Source organism: Nannospalax galili, unplaced genomic scaffold, assembly GCF_000622305.1.
Source record: "Nannospalax galili isolate Female #2095 unplaced genomic scaffold, S.galili_v1.0 scaffold741, whole genome shotgun sequence".
NCBI classification, from domain to species: Eukaryota; Metazoa; Chordata; class Mammalia; order Rodentia; family Spalacidae; genus Nannospalax; species Nannospalax galili.
In genome coordinates, this window is record NW_008346093.1 from 1,033,451 (window position 1) to 1,047,095 (window position 13,645).

The following is a 13,645-nucleotide window of genomic DNA, read 5'->3' on the forward strand; positions in this document are numbered from 1 at the left end:
GCGAACGCCTGCCTGAGGTGAAAATACCCTGACGGACATAATAGTGAGTCTGACAGAAAAGACAGTCCCCTTTACGAGTGGCTGAGGATGTGATTGGCTAATAGTGTGACGGACAGGGCAGGGCCCGAAGGAACGTCAACTACCCCGGTGGCTGCTGCCCAGACGCACTCTGGGAAAAAGCTGCAGAACGCCAGTCGTCAGACGGATCCTGGAGGCGGGAGGGGCTGGTCACGGCTCACCGGTTGGTCCGCGCAGGCGCTGTTGGCGGCCAGAGACGGCCAATAAGCTGCGTGTCCACGGCCACGCCCGCGCGCGTTCTCTTCTCGCGAGGCCGGCTAGGCCTGAATATCGTTAGCCGTGGAGAAAGATGGCGGAAAATTTAAAAGGTGAAGCAGTGGCGGCAGAGGCGCAGGCCTGTCGGCCGGGCCGATTACGCTAGCGGGGTGGTGTCGCCGGCTCCGGGCCCGGGCGTCAGGAGTCTCGGAGCCTGGAGCTGGAAGGCGGGCGCGGAAAGGACGGGGTTGGAGAGCGCGGCCCGGCGCGCGGGCTGGGCGGGGCTGAGGGGAGGGGGCGCGTGCTTCGGCCGCGGGGGGCGCGGGGCTGCAGAGGCTGCGCGGGCTCTGCCGGCTACGCCAGGGGGTCTGCGGCCGTGCGTAGCCGAGCCGGCGTGCCCACGCACGGGGGCTTGACGAAGAAGCCGCAGCCGCGCGCAAAAAAAGCGCTCCCGTGACCGTTAGCCTTTCGGTTTCCACGCGAGACGCCGGAAGGAGCATAAGAAGACGGGGAACGGACCCCTCTCTCACGATGGGGGAACAGGCGACTCAAGGTGGGAGGGGAGCTCAGCGAGTTGGGGACAGGATTGGGAGTAGAAAATTCCCCTCAAAAGGGGGAATGGGGCCTCCCTGACAGAACCGGACTCCTCCATGTGCAGGGAAAGAGGGGTGACGGTGCTTGTTGGGCGGGCTTCTCTGCTGTGAGTAAGGCTCTGAGGATAGATTCCACAAGTGTGAGCGGGACCTATGGGAGGTTGGAGAGTCCAGCCCTGGCTACTGCGCAGCCCGCAGCTGGACATGTTAGTTGGGGATACTTCGGTGGGGTTTCAAACGCTAGTTAAGGGCTTTGGAAGGGAGAGGCCTGGGAGGAGAGGGCTCAATCGCCTCTGGGCCTTGGGTAAGGGAAGGGTGTACGCATAATAATTTTGTTATGATTTAGGTTAACATCTAGAGTATTTCATTAGGATTGCTTAAGTTTGAGTTGTGTAATGAGAGGTAGAAAATATTAAACATTTTTAAAGGATGAAAATATGATGTTGACTGGATGCACTGTGCATCAAGTGTTTTGTGACATTTTTTGATAAAATGGCTTCTAAAGCCATTTCTAAAGCGCTCTGAAGCAGAAATGTACATATTTTTAATCTGTCTATAAAAACTTGGTGGCCTTAGAATAATTCCTGGTATATTTAAAAGAGTCAATACCACTTACCATGTATACTGTTTACATGTTCTTGAATTCAGAGCAGAACTCTGAATAGAGCTCTACCTTTCACAGAAATATGAATGAGGTAGCAAGTAAAAATGCAGCCTGGAAAAATAGACCTTGGGTTTGTAAGATGCCCCAGACTAAGTCAAGGAAGCTGCCTGTAACATAACGTCTTTCTACAATCTTTATAATTCCAAAACCTAAAAAGCCCTGAAAACAGAAGTCTTTTTCTTTTTTTTTTTCGGTCTTTTTGAAACAGGGTCTCCTGTAGTCCCAGCTGTCCTGGAACTCACTATGTAGCCCAGGTTGGCCTTGAACTCACATAGATCCGCCTGCCTCTGCCTCCCAAGTGCTGGGACTACAGGCGTGCGCCACCACACCCGGCTCTAGAAGTCTTTTTCTTAAAAACTGGCACCAGTCATAGCAGTTTAAAAGTGGGACTGTTCAGTGAAGATATTTAATGTGGAAAATTCATATTTTTGCTATAGATTTATTAATAGATTTGATTATGGCTTGATGCCCCAGACCATGCTGGGACTGTGACCTTAATACATGGGATACCTAAAACAACATTTGTAAAACTCCAAATTTTTAAATTCTAAAACATCTAGCCCAGGAGTTTCATGTAAAGGGACTTGAAGACCAGTCTTTACAATTAATACCCTTATTTGGTACCCTGGAAATTTTAATCTCACCGACCCCCCATTGAGCTGGAAGGCTGCTGTCTGTCTTTTGCAAAGTAGGAAAAAAGGTGATAAGGTCTTGAACCCAAGATGGTTTGCAAGAACTTTTAGGCCTTGGAAGCTCTGGGAGTAGATTCCTTTAGGGACAGTCAGTGCACCAAGCCCCACTTCCAGCCTTGTTACTCTAGGAGTTGCCCTGGGCATTGAGGATTGGGGTTTAAGGAACTAGCATGTTCCTGTGGCAGAAGGGTCTCAGCTTTGAGGAAGGCCTGTGGATTCTTTTCCCTGACTCTTAGCCCTTCTCAATCCAGGCTTCAGTGTGTGCTGTAAATCGTCGTGGAATCAGCTGCAGGATCTGTGCCGGCTAGCCAAGCTTTCCTGTCCTGCCCTTGGCATTTCTAAGAGGAACCTCTATGACTTTGAAGTGGAATACCTTTGTGATTATAAGAAGATCCGTGTAAGTCTGGGGTGACTGCCCTAGAAGGGAGCCCCTCTCAAGGAAGTTGCCTTCCTGCGCTTTTGCCCCCCTCCCTGCTGCCCACCCCTGTTTACAAAGAGGATGTTCTCCTCTGATTCTGGGAGGATAGGATAAGCCCCCTTTATCTCCATTTTATGGGTAGGGAAGTGAAGTGACTTTCTCAGAGGGACAGGAGACAGAATGTATCCCCAAATAAATATCTTTTCCCATTGGGAAATATAAACCAGTTGCAGAGATTGAGATGCTGAGTGCAAGAGTGGAGGTGAAAATGACAATAGTTAACTTCCAATATGCCCACAGAAATTTCTGTAACCATGACACTGCAGGATGAAGTGCCAGAGAAAGTAAAGACAGGATAGTTAGCAGAGCATGCCAGAAGCAGCATGCTTGCTTGAAATGCAGCTTCATTTTCTTGGTCTGTAAAATGGTGAGAACTGGTAATGTCTACCTCATAGAGTTGTAAGAATTAGTTGCTAGGATGGGTCAGTTGCTCAGCTCAGTACCTGCTGTATAATGAATGCTAGAAAAATGTTAGCTGTTTTCTCTTTCCTTTCGTGTTTATCTCTTTCTATATTTTCAGTTGGGGTTTTGCTGTGTAGCACATACTGGCCTCAAATTCAGAATCCTCCTGCTTCAGTCTCTTGAGTGCTGGGGTTATAGGTGTGTGTCCTCCTCTTTTTTGTTGTTCTTAACTCACTATGTAGACCAGGTTGGCCTTGAACTCAGAGATCCGTCTGCCCCCCAAGTGCTGAGATTAAAGGCATGTGCCACCACACCTGGCCCCCACTTATATTTTCTTCTTTACATATGAGGAACAGAATCATGGCATAGTCAAATAACTTGCTGAAGGTAACATATCCAGGGAGTCACAAATTGAAGATTTAAACTTTGTTCTGCAGCCTACTCCCAACAATTAAATCTTCCTCTGGCTGGAGTACAGAAAGCCACCTGTAGGGGCAAGAGTAGAGGCAGGGGAACCTGTAAAGAGGCTCCTGTCAGAGGCCAGGCTGGCTGCAGTGGTGGTGCTAGTGGCAATGGTTTGATGGCACGAAGGGGTCAGTTTCCTAATGTATTTAGTGGGGAGTACGAACAAAAGAGGAGCCAAGAATAACTCCAGGAGTTTGGGTGTGAACAGCTAGGAAGAAAGCACATACATCATGGGGAAGACAGAGGAGGGAGTAGTTTGGGAAGTGAAATTTCAACAGATAGTAACGGGGAGGGTGGGAGTTGAACCTAGTAATCCTTACTCTAGAATCCCCTCATAGAACTGTTCAAGAGAGAGTGGTGTGGGGTGAGTGTTCTCCATTGGCACAAGGGTCTCAGCACTTACTGGTGTTATGTCCCTGTACCTCCCAACAGGAGCAGGAGTATTACCTGGTTAAGTGGCGTGGATACCCTGACTCAGAGAGCACCTGGGAACCAAGGCAGAATCTTAAATGTGTGCGCATTCTTAAGCAGTTCCACAAGGACTTAGAAAAGGAACTGCTCCGGAGGCACCGCAGGTCAAAGCCACCACGATATCTGGACCCAAACTTGGCCAGCTACCTAGTACAGAAGGCCAAGCAGAGGCGAGCACTTCAGTACTGGGAGCGAGAGCTCAATACCAAGCGCAATCACCTGGGACGCATCACTGTAGAAAATGAGGTGGACCTGGATGGCCCTCCACGGGCTTTTGTATATATCAACGAGTACCGTGTTGGTGAGGGCATCACCCTCAACCAAGTCGCTGTTGGTTGTGAGTGTCAGGACTGTCTGTTGGCACCCACCGGAGGCTGCTGCCCTGGAGCATCCCTGCACAAGTTTGCCTACAATGACAAAGGCCAAGTGCGACTGAGAGCTGGGCAGCCCATCTATGAGTGCAACTCCCGCTGTCGCTGTGGCCATGACTGCCCCAACCGTGTAGTCCAGAAAGGCATCCGCTATGACCTCTGCATCTTCCGCACAGATGATGGGCGTGGCTGGGGTGTCCGCACACTGGAAAAGATCCGAAAAAATAGCTTTGTTATGGAGTATGTGGGAGAGGTGAGGAGATGGGTATGTGTGTGTATGCAGCTTTTCTCACTCTGTTCAAAGTGTGTGTGCCTCCTGTCATGTGCCTAAAACTCCCCCTGCTTTCCTTGTGAGAAACACCTAGGGTGTTGGTCTTAGGGACATTGTGGTAAGGGTTAGTACTTTAAGCTGGCACATGTGAGTAGCTAAAAAAATACTGACATGCTTCTGGCCATGGCTGGCTTCGTAAGCACAGAACTGAGCTCTAGGCAGCAGGCCTGTCAGAAGTCATGTGGTCTGTTAGCATAAGGCTCTAACACCTGAAAAGGTACACCCTCTTCCTATCCTGTGCTAAGGGGTCATTTTATTACAGTGAATTTAGTAGCATGTAGGCTACTTTCCCTGAGGGGAAAGGTGAGGTAGCCCATGAAGCAGGCTAGTTTTTTGTAATTGACAATCTTCAGGTCTTCGTGGCTTCATACATTAGGAGTTAGCTTGCTTTGTTTTGAGGCAGAGTCTCAAGCTGTAGCCCAGGTTGGCTTTGAATTTAACAATCCTGCTTCCCCCTCCCAGGTGCTGCTGGGATTATAGGCATGCACCATCATGCCTAGTTTAGGAGTTTGCACATGAGCACTTGGTGTGGGTGTTTCAAGGGATAGCCTTTCTTCCCTCCTTAAGTTTTTTTCTTCCCTCCTTGAGTCTTCCTTGTATCTTAGAACTTTCAGGTCACCACCAGATCCTCAGCATTTCCTAGTAGGGGACTGTAGGAGAAGGTTCTAATTAGTCAGGCCTGGAAGCAATACGTGCTACTTGTGTCCACTGTCTGCTGGCTGGGAGTCATAGCCCCTACCTCAGTTGCAGGGAGATGTGAGGAGTGTACTTTGTCCAAGTATAAAACAGAAGTGGCATGGGTTGCTGAGTGCAGTGGCACATGCCTTTAATCCCAGCACTCAGAAGACAGAGGCAGGTCAGTCTCTGAGATCGAAGCCAGCCTGATCTACATAGCAAGTTCTAGGCTAGCTGAGGCTACAGGGAGACCCTGGGGTTTTGTTTTGTTTTGTTTTGTTTTTTAAAAAAAAACTGTGGTATGAGAAACTGGCAGATGTGCAACAGAAAGTTATCACATTCTCAGGTCAGGTATGGTAGGCATTTGAGGCCAGGCAGTTTTTTTATGTAGACAACTCTTGCCTTGAGAGATTTAGCATCCCTGCACCTTGACCATCTAAATCCCTGAGTGTGCCTTGCCATAATGACAACCTCCATGTATTTCCGTAGATCCCTCAGGGATGTTATACCGTTGGAAAGTGATCATAAGTGGCCTGAAGATACATCTGAGGGTGTCTGACTGTAGCAGTGACATTGTTAAGTACAAGCTCCCACTCTGAGGAACTAGAGCAAAGGGTCAGACCCCAGAGGGACAGAGATAGTCTCAAGGTAGAACAGTCTAAACCACAGAGTACCCTAACAGTCTGGACAAGGAGAAAATGTCCTGGAGAAAATGTCCATGTGTTAGAGGACCAGGCAATTTGGAGCAGAAAGGAGGTATCACATTCACAGGGTTTCTGACAATAGCAGGAGGAGGGATCCTCAGAATCTGGAGCTCTCTCTACTCGAGAGAGCCCTGACTTCACGGCATTCTGAAAGTCAGGGAAAATAAGTGTCTTCACCCCAGAGGGATTAGGATTGGACAGTTTGGAGATCAAGTTTACATCTACAAGTACCCTGACAGGTAGTAGAGGGCACCCACATCCTCAATAACCTGACATCTGAAAGGAGGTGTCCATAGCCTTGGGATTCCAGCATTTCTAGAGGCCATCCCAAGCAGGAAGCAAGTCAGCCTAATTGTATTGCCTGATGGTGGAGGAAAAGCTGTGTACACACAGAACCTCATAAGAAGAGCCTCAGAGTCCCCTGAATTTAGTATCCTTGCTCCTTCCCTCTGGAAATACGAGGGTTTCCAGGGGCCTCTCACCTTTCCCTCTCTCATACAGCTCTCCATGTTATTTCTTGGTCTGTCTTGCCATGGTTAGCACCTTGTAGGCCTTCCTCTGATACCCTCAGACCTATGGATTCTTCTGATGGTGCCAGACCCCCAAACACTATCAGAGCCAAACTCATTTTCCCACATGGCCTCTGAAGAGTTAGCACAGCCCTGGAGGCTGCCTGCTGCCCAAAGTTGTATACCAGCCCTTCAACTTCACCTCTCTGTCTCATTTCCTAATCCAGAAAACAAGAATGATAACAGTGCTCACTTCATAAGACTCTTAGAAACATTTAGCTATTCATATGAAGCACTTGGAAGAGGTGCTTGAACAGTATTTCTACACAGTAAGTCTCAGGTAAGTGTTAGTGCTACAATTCAAAAGTAAGGCAATTCAAAATGTTCAGAAAGTGAAGAGGTTTTTTATTTTTTGTAACTCCTCTAGCTGTAAATCTCAACCTGATCTGATAAAGGCCTATTTATTGTCTCTGTACTTGGGGTGAATAGTCATATATTTAATCACAGAAATATTAATTTACATAATTATAAGGCACTGTCTCAGATGTTCTCAAGGTACTATTTTATTGTAAATACAGCATCTGTCTCTGCTGAGGATAGGACCCAGGGCCTCCCACGTGCTAGGCAAATGCTCTACCACTGAGCCACATTCCAGCCTTCATGGTGCTATGTAACTCAGAGTATAATCCCCAATCCTTGATGGACCATTCTTTCTCTTTGGCATCACCGACAGTTTTTTTCTGGGGGGGGTCTCCCTGTAGCCCCAGATGGCCTGGAACTCAACTATGTAGACCAGGCTGGCCTTGAACTTACAGAGATCCACGTGCCTCTGCTGGAATTAAAGGCGTGCGCCAGGACGGTTATAACAGTAGTGAGTGCTCCTTTGTACCCTTCCATGTTTTGTCCAGACTTTCATGTTTTCTGCACATTATTTTTATCCTCATCCAACAGAGAGTGCTAGCACATCTTATTCATTCTGAAACATGCATTCTTTCCATATTTTGGAATGAAAGTGAGTTTTAATTAGTTGATGGTATAGCATTTCATTAGTTCTTAGGTAAAAATACATAATAGGGTAGGGTACTCCTTAGATTTTTGACAAGGTAATGGTAGTCAATCAGTCATTGCAAAACCAACACAGAACACTTGTCACAGTCATGATCTTGTGCCTTTACAACAGCCCCTTCCAGGTTGGGCTTTTTAATCACTGCCATTCCCATTCTATAGATGAGAAAATGGAGGCCCAGATCGGTGCAGTGTAGTAACTTGCTTGAAATTACAAAGCTAGTAAAATGAAGTAGGTGGTAGAAATACTTAGCGTCTAAAAGTGGTGCTCTGACAGGCCTGCTGGCTTTTTTTCTTCCTGAGGAAACAGGCTCATAGAGAAAACATTCAGGACCTCTCGCCCAGTAGAGGGCAGAGTAGTCACTGACTTTTAGTTTTCTAGTTCTATCATATCAACAGCCTCCCTAAGCTGCCAAGTCCTAGGCTGTTTTGTCTTCCCTAACACTCTAGAGAGCTGCTAGAGAGTAGGGACAAGGACAGGGATGAATCTGTTCCTGAGTATTCAGGGTGGGACATCCATTACAGAGTGGGACGGAAGGAAGGTGAAAGAAAGGGAGGGAAGAAGGAAGACTGTTTGTGCCCTGGAGGGCTTGAGGTATGACTCATCCTGGTGAAACTGGGGGAGCAGGTAGGGACAGAACAGGCAAAAAGATGGAGTGGGGGAGGATGTAGGCATTTTTCCTGGCTTGGGGAGGGACTCCAATTAGAAAGGTGGCTCAGACTAGGGCTGGTATTCAATGAGAGGCAGCTGGCTTCTGAGGGGCTGGACGGCTGGAGGCTCTAAGTCATCACATGCCAACACCACAAGGTGGAACCTACCTCAGCATACTCTGCCTGTGGCTGTTGCATCCTTCAGGAGACAGGCTTTACTCTTTATGATGGCAATGCCCTGTTGTGACCTGTAGCCTGCTTTGGAGGTCTTGTCATTTTTTAAAGATTTATTTTAGCCAGGCGTGGTGGTGCACGTCTTCAGTCTCAGCACTTGGGAGGCAGAGGCAGTCTACATAGTGAGTTCCAGGCCAGCTGAGGCTACAGGGGGATCCTGTCTCAAAAAGACAAAAAAAAAGATTTATTTTACGGTGTGGGTGTAGGTGCCAGTGCCCAGGGGCATCTGATCCCTTGGAATTGGAGTCACAGCCATTTGTGAGCAGCCTGATATTGGTGCTAGGATCCAAACTCAGGTCCTCTGATAGGGCTTTAACAGCTGAGCCATCTCTCTAGCCCTAGGACATATCTCCTTTGAATTTTCCCCTTGAAGTCTTTCTGAGCACTGTTCTCTGAACAACATCTTATTCTGTGCATGTCTGATTCCATCTTTGTTGTCTTCCCTCACCCAGACTGTGACTCTTGTGAGCAGGATCTAGGCACAGTCCTCGGTGAAAATCCTCCAGTGGGCTGGTGGCTCAGTTGGTAGTGTGTTTGGTTAGTGTACATAAGGCTCTGAGTTGGTCCACAGCATCAAAAACCCAAAAATCTACTGAATATGTGAATGAACGAACAAATTGTAAATGGGGGAGCCATGTTCCAGCTAGAGGGCTAGAGGGCTGGAGAGTTGGTTCAGTGGTTAAGAGCACTGACTACTCTTGCAGAGGACCTGGGTTTGAGTCCCAGCACCCATATGGTGGCTAAAAACCATCCTAACTCCAGTTCAGGGGATCTGATGCCCTCTTCTGACCTCTGTGGACATGGCATGACACACATGCAGGCAGTACACTGCAGTATACTCATACACACAAAATAAAAGTGATATATAAAATATTAAAAAAGAGAATGGCTGGGCATGGTGGCTCACACCTTTAATCCCAGCACCTGGGAGTCAGAGGCAGGCAGATCTCAGTGAGTTCAAGGTCAGCCTGGTCTACATAGTTCCAGGCCAGACCCTGTCTCAAAAAGACCAAAAAAGAAGTTGTAAAAAAGAGAATGGAAGCCGGGCATGGTGGCACACGCCTTTAGTCCCAGCACTCGGGAGGCAGAGGCAGGCGGATCTCTGAGTTCAAGGCCAGCCTGGTCTACATAGTGAGTTCCAGGACAGCTGGGGCTACAGGGAGACCCTGTCTCAAAAAGACCAAAAAAAAAAAATGGAGCTAGAGCAGGAGATGGTTGAGCAGTATGGTATGGAGAGAAATCTGGGTTTTATAGAGGCAACTGTTGATCAGGACTTGGCACAGGGCATAGGCTAGAGGTGATGACAGAAAAGGCAGTGTACAGGACAGTAGTGTGGCCTTCTTGCTAGAGAACACAGGGTGGTCACACCCAGAAGGGGATAGATTTGGAAGGCAGAAGAGCATAGTCACTGGGCCACATGGGTTTGTATCCAGTGTCATTAGGGAGATGGGCAATGTATGTTTGATGTAGACAGATGGGAAGAGTGCTAGAACTACCTTGAGGACTGCCTGGGCCAAGGAGATGGCAGTCTTTGGTATAGCAGGACCCTTAGTCAGCCACAGAGGCTATAATTTCGGTTCCTAGGAGATGAGTAGATATGGGGGCCTGAGGAGAATCTGCCAAGTGAGGGTGAAGTGGAATCCATCAAGAGCATTTGGGAAGCAAAGGTAAGGACAGATGGTGGAGCAGCTTCATGTTTACTCGGATGGGAGTACTGGGGAGGAGGTGCTTACAGCTGTCTCCAGCCCCAGGTGTTGGCACCAGAAAGCTTATCTCTACTTTGATTTCCTTTCCTTCATTTTTTTTCTTGTTGTTACTTCTCCCTTTATCTGTCATTTTCTCATAAAATTTTGGGCCAGGCCTCCTTCTGGCCGTCTCAGGACTCCAGGATATTGGCCTTAGATTTTCTCTGAGGACCTTGGTCTTTTGCACTAAGATTCTGTGTTTTTGTTTCTCCCTCTAGCTCTCCTGTCTGGGCCCCTTTCCCATTCATTCAAAGCCCTTGTCCCCACTGTCCTGGATCTCTTTATTTCCCACATTCTCCATGTCCTTGCCATCATCATGGCCTGAACTGGCTCTCACTCCCTTGTTCTTCCCTTATACTGTGTCTCTAGCCATCTTGCCTTGGGTCTGTTTCACCTTGCACCCTGGCTCTTATTCTCTCTTGCTCTTGTTTTTCTTCTCTCTGTCCCAAGTCATATAAAACTTTGGGACATCTCACTGGGCAGCAGAAGGTGGAGTTCCTCACTTCTTTTCTCTGTAACTGCACCTTGCAGCCAGCCCCCCACTGTTGTAAGCTGCCTCCTGCCATCCAGAGAGTCCTGAGGGGTAGGTAGTGGGGAGCCCTCTGAGGACACTGCCCCTGTGTGTTCATGGCCAGAGTGCCTCCTGCTCACTGTTTTTCTCTTCCTAGGGGCCAGGCCAGAGTCAAGTGGGGCTGGCTTCCCTGAGCCTTCATGACCAATCTTATCCCCCTTACCCAGATTATTACCTCAGAGGAGGCAGAGCGGCGGGGCCAGATCTACGACCGCCAGGGCGCCACCTACCTCTTTGACCTGGACTACGTGGAAGACGTATATACTGTGGATGCCGCCTATTATGGCAACATCTCCCACTTTGTCAACCATAGTGTGGGTGCCCCCAGCAGGTGGGCAGGGGGTTGGGAAGGGCAGGTCAGGGTCCCTCCTCACCCTGCCACTGTTTTTCTTGCCCAGTGTGATCCCAACCTGCAGGTGTACAACGTGTTCATAGACAACCTTGATGAGCGCCTACCCCGCATCGCTTTCTTTGCCACAAGAACCATCTGGGCAGGCGAGGAGCTCACCTTTGATTACAACATGCAAGGTGGGGGTGGCAAGGGCCCCAGGGGCAAGGGCACACCATGACATGGGATGTGAGGACTTTCCCCCTCCCCCAAGGCACATGGATCATTCAGAGGACCCATTCTTTTGCTAGAGTTTTAAGATATTCTTTCTGACTCCCAGCCTTCCACCTGGACCCCTGCCTGCAGCTTGGAGGCTCCCATATTCCCATCCCCTGAATCCTAACCCTGAGACACTTGTATGTTTCTCTCAAGACTTGTGTGGGAGGATGTTTGGCTGGAGCGTTAAGGCACTCCATGCTTCCATCTTGAACTACCCCTGACCCTCCCCGCTCTAACCTTTCACTTTCCTTGTTCTGAGCCTCTAGATACCTTTGTGTCCTCCAGTCAGTCCTCTTCTAGATAAATTAGTCACCTCTGAGACACTTGGCAGATGTTTAGGTGCCTTCTGGATGCCCAGGTTGCCCCCCCCCATTTCTGAACCCTGCCTGCCTAACATGACCTTCCTATTTCCCTAGCAGCCCTCTTCCTCCCCAACAGCCTTTAACCCTCACCCTGAACAACCCCTCCAGCGTTATGCTCTGGCTCTACCCCAAACCACCATCCCAGAGATCCTCTTTGAACGCAAATCCTAGACCTGGTTCTAACCCCCAAGGTCCCTGGGTCTCCTGGTATAAAAGGTAGCTGTATTTTTCATGTAGGCCTTCTAACAAGTCCCCCCCCCCCTTCCCCGTCTGTGATTTCTACAGTAGACCCCGTCGACATGGAGAGTACCCGCATGGACTCCAACTTTGGCCTGGCTGGGCTTCCCAGCTCCCCAAAGAAACGGGTCCGTATTGAATGCAAATGTGGGACAGCTGCCTGCCGAAAATACCTCTTCTAGCCCTGAGAAGTCTTGAGGCCAGGCTCACCGAAGGGGCCTGAAGCCACCTGCCTCTCTGCTACTGCTGCCCTCTTGTCGAGAATGACCGTCAGAGCCTTGCTTGCCTCCACCTGCCCCCACCTGGTCCACTTGCTCCAGGGTCAGGGCTAAAGTGACAGTACCCTTTCTGTGTTCTTTTCCCCTGTCTCAGCCCCATTAGGGGTTGCACTTACAGCCCCCATTTCCGTTTTCAGAAATTTTTCACGTTAGGATTTTCTGGAATTGGGATTCATGTCACATAGAGGTCCAAAGAGTGAGCAACTCGGCCCTTGAACAGAAAGATTTTTTTTTGATAGCATCTCTATAGCTCAGGCTAGTGTTGAACTCTCAGTCCTCCTGCCTCAGTGTGTACACCCAGTTAAGATGTTTTGTTTTGTTTTTGTATCTGCTTCTGCTTGGAGCCTATGTGGTCTATTAAAGTCTTCCTCACTGCTCCAAGGATATGAGGAAGCAACCCCCAGACAGACTTCAGACAGCTACCAGCCCAGCATAAAGCTGGATCTGTACTCACAGAGCCTTTATACTTGTGAAAGAAAAAGTCTCCTGAACTGGGGGGCTAAGGGTTATGCTGCCTAGTATTGACCTTAAGACCCATAGTGTGTTTCGGAGTTGCTCATCTGAGAAGTAGATGTCCAAGTGCCACTGGAATGGGGATGGACTGGATGTCCGTGGCCTACTGGCCAGCCCCTGCCAGCCCCACAGGAAAGTTAGGGCAGAGTTTTGTCATTGGGAAGAAAAGAATGTCCCAGGCTTTCTGGAGTGCTGGGTGTGCTAGAAGCACTGCCTTGGGGTGTGATGACTGCCAGAACTATGGAAGCTGGAACCAAGACCTAGATAGCCTATAGATAGCACTTAGGACAGTAACAGTAATGTGTGTTGATTAGAGCTGAAGAGGTGCCAGGCACTGGGTAGAGCACCTGGTCCATATGGATTGTCTCAGGGAAGCTTTAAAAACCACAGAGGTGGAGCCCAGGAAAAAGCCCATGTAGCAGAAGGCAACATACAGGCCAAAAATGGCTAGGGAGAACTTACTCACTAGAATAATACGGTAAAGTTAGAGCAAAGCCTCTGTTACTTGTCAGCCCCAAGCCCTTTGCATTCACCCTGGATCCACTGGTCTCAAAAGTAACTGCCTAGAAATGTACAAAATTGAAGGTTCTGATGGCTGCCTTGCTCCCTGCTCTCCCCACTTCCTGTCTATTGGAAGCCTTTCCTGACTACCTGTGCCCAGAGTGCCCCTATCTGTGTGAGACTGTGTACCCTGCTACTGATGCCAGATCTGTGTGGTGTGTGTGTGTGCGTGCGCGTGTGTGCGTGTGTGTGT

The 13,645-nt window shown here is 48.9% G+C and overlaps 1 protein-coding gene across 3 annotated transcripts; it reads left to right on the forward strand.

The window, feature by feature from the left end:
- Window positions 1-229: 229 nt before the first annotated feature.
- On the forward strand, window positions 230-13,326 carry Suv39h1 (suppressor of variegation 3-9 homolog 1). 3 transcript variants are annotated; one of them, XM_008842547.3, is made up of 6 exons: window positions 230-386; window positions 2,474-2,619; window positions 4,000-4,662; window positions 11,062-11,208; window positions 11,293-11,422; window positions 12,149-13,326. In XM_008842547.3, the coding sequence occupies exons 1-6, from the start codon at window positions 368-370 to the stop codon at window positions 12,280-12,282; spliced, it is 1,239 nt and encodes a 412-aa protein (XP_008840769.1). In that variant the 5' UTR covers window positions 230-367; the 3' UTR covers window positions 12,283-13,326. The 3 variants fall into 3 exon arrangements, with proteins under 3 accessions (XP_008840769.1, XP_017655963.1, XP_008840770.1); XM_017800474.2 differs by lacking the exon at window positions 230-386 and adding an exon at window positions 590-826 and having other exon boundaries at window positions 12,152-13,326; XM_008842548.3 differs by lacking the exon at window positions 230-386 and adding an exon at window positions 592-826.
- Window positions 13,327-13,645: the final 319 nt, after the last annotated feature.

Excerpts from the sequence above, each read along its gene's own strand:
- Suv39h1 (XM_008842548.3), top strand. The coding sequence starts at position 805 with ATGGGGGAACAGGCGACTCAAG. Across the intron at positions 827-2,473 it reads GGGGGAACAGGCGACTCAAG|GCTTCAGTGTGTGCTGTAAA; the intron begins GTGGGAGGGGAG and ends TTCTCAATCCAG. Across the intron at positions 4,663-11,061 it reads TTATGGAGTATGTGGGAGAG|ATTATTACCTCAGAGGAGGC; the intron begins GTGAGGAGATGG and ends CCCCTTACCCAG.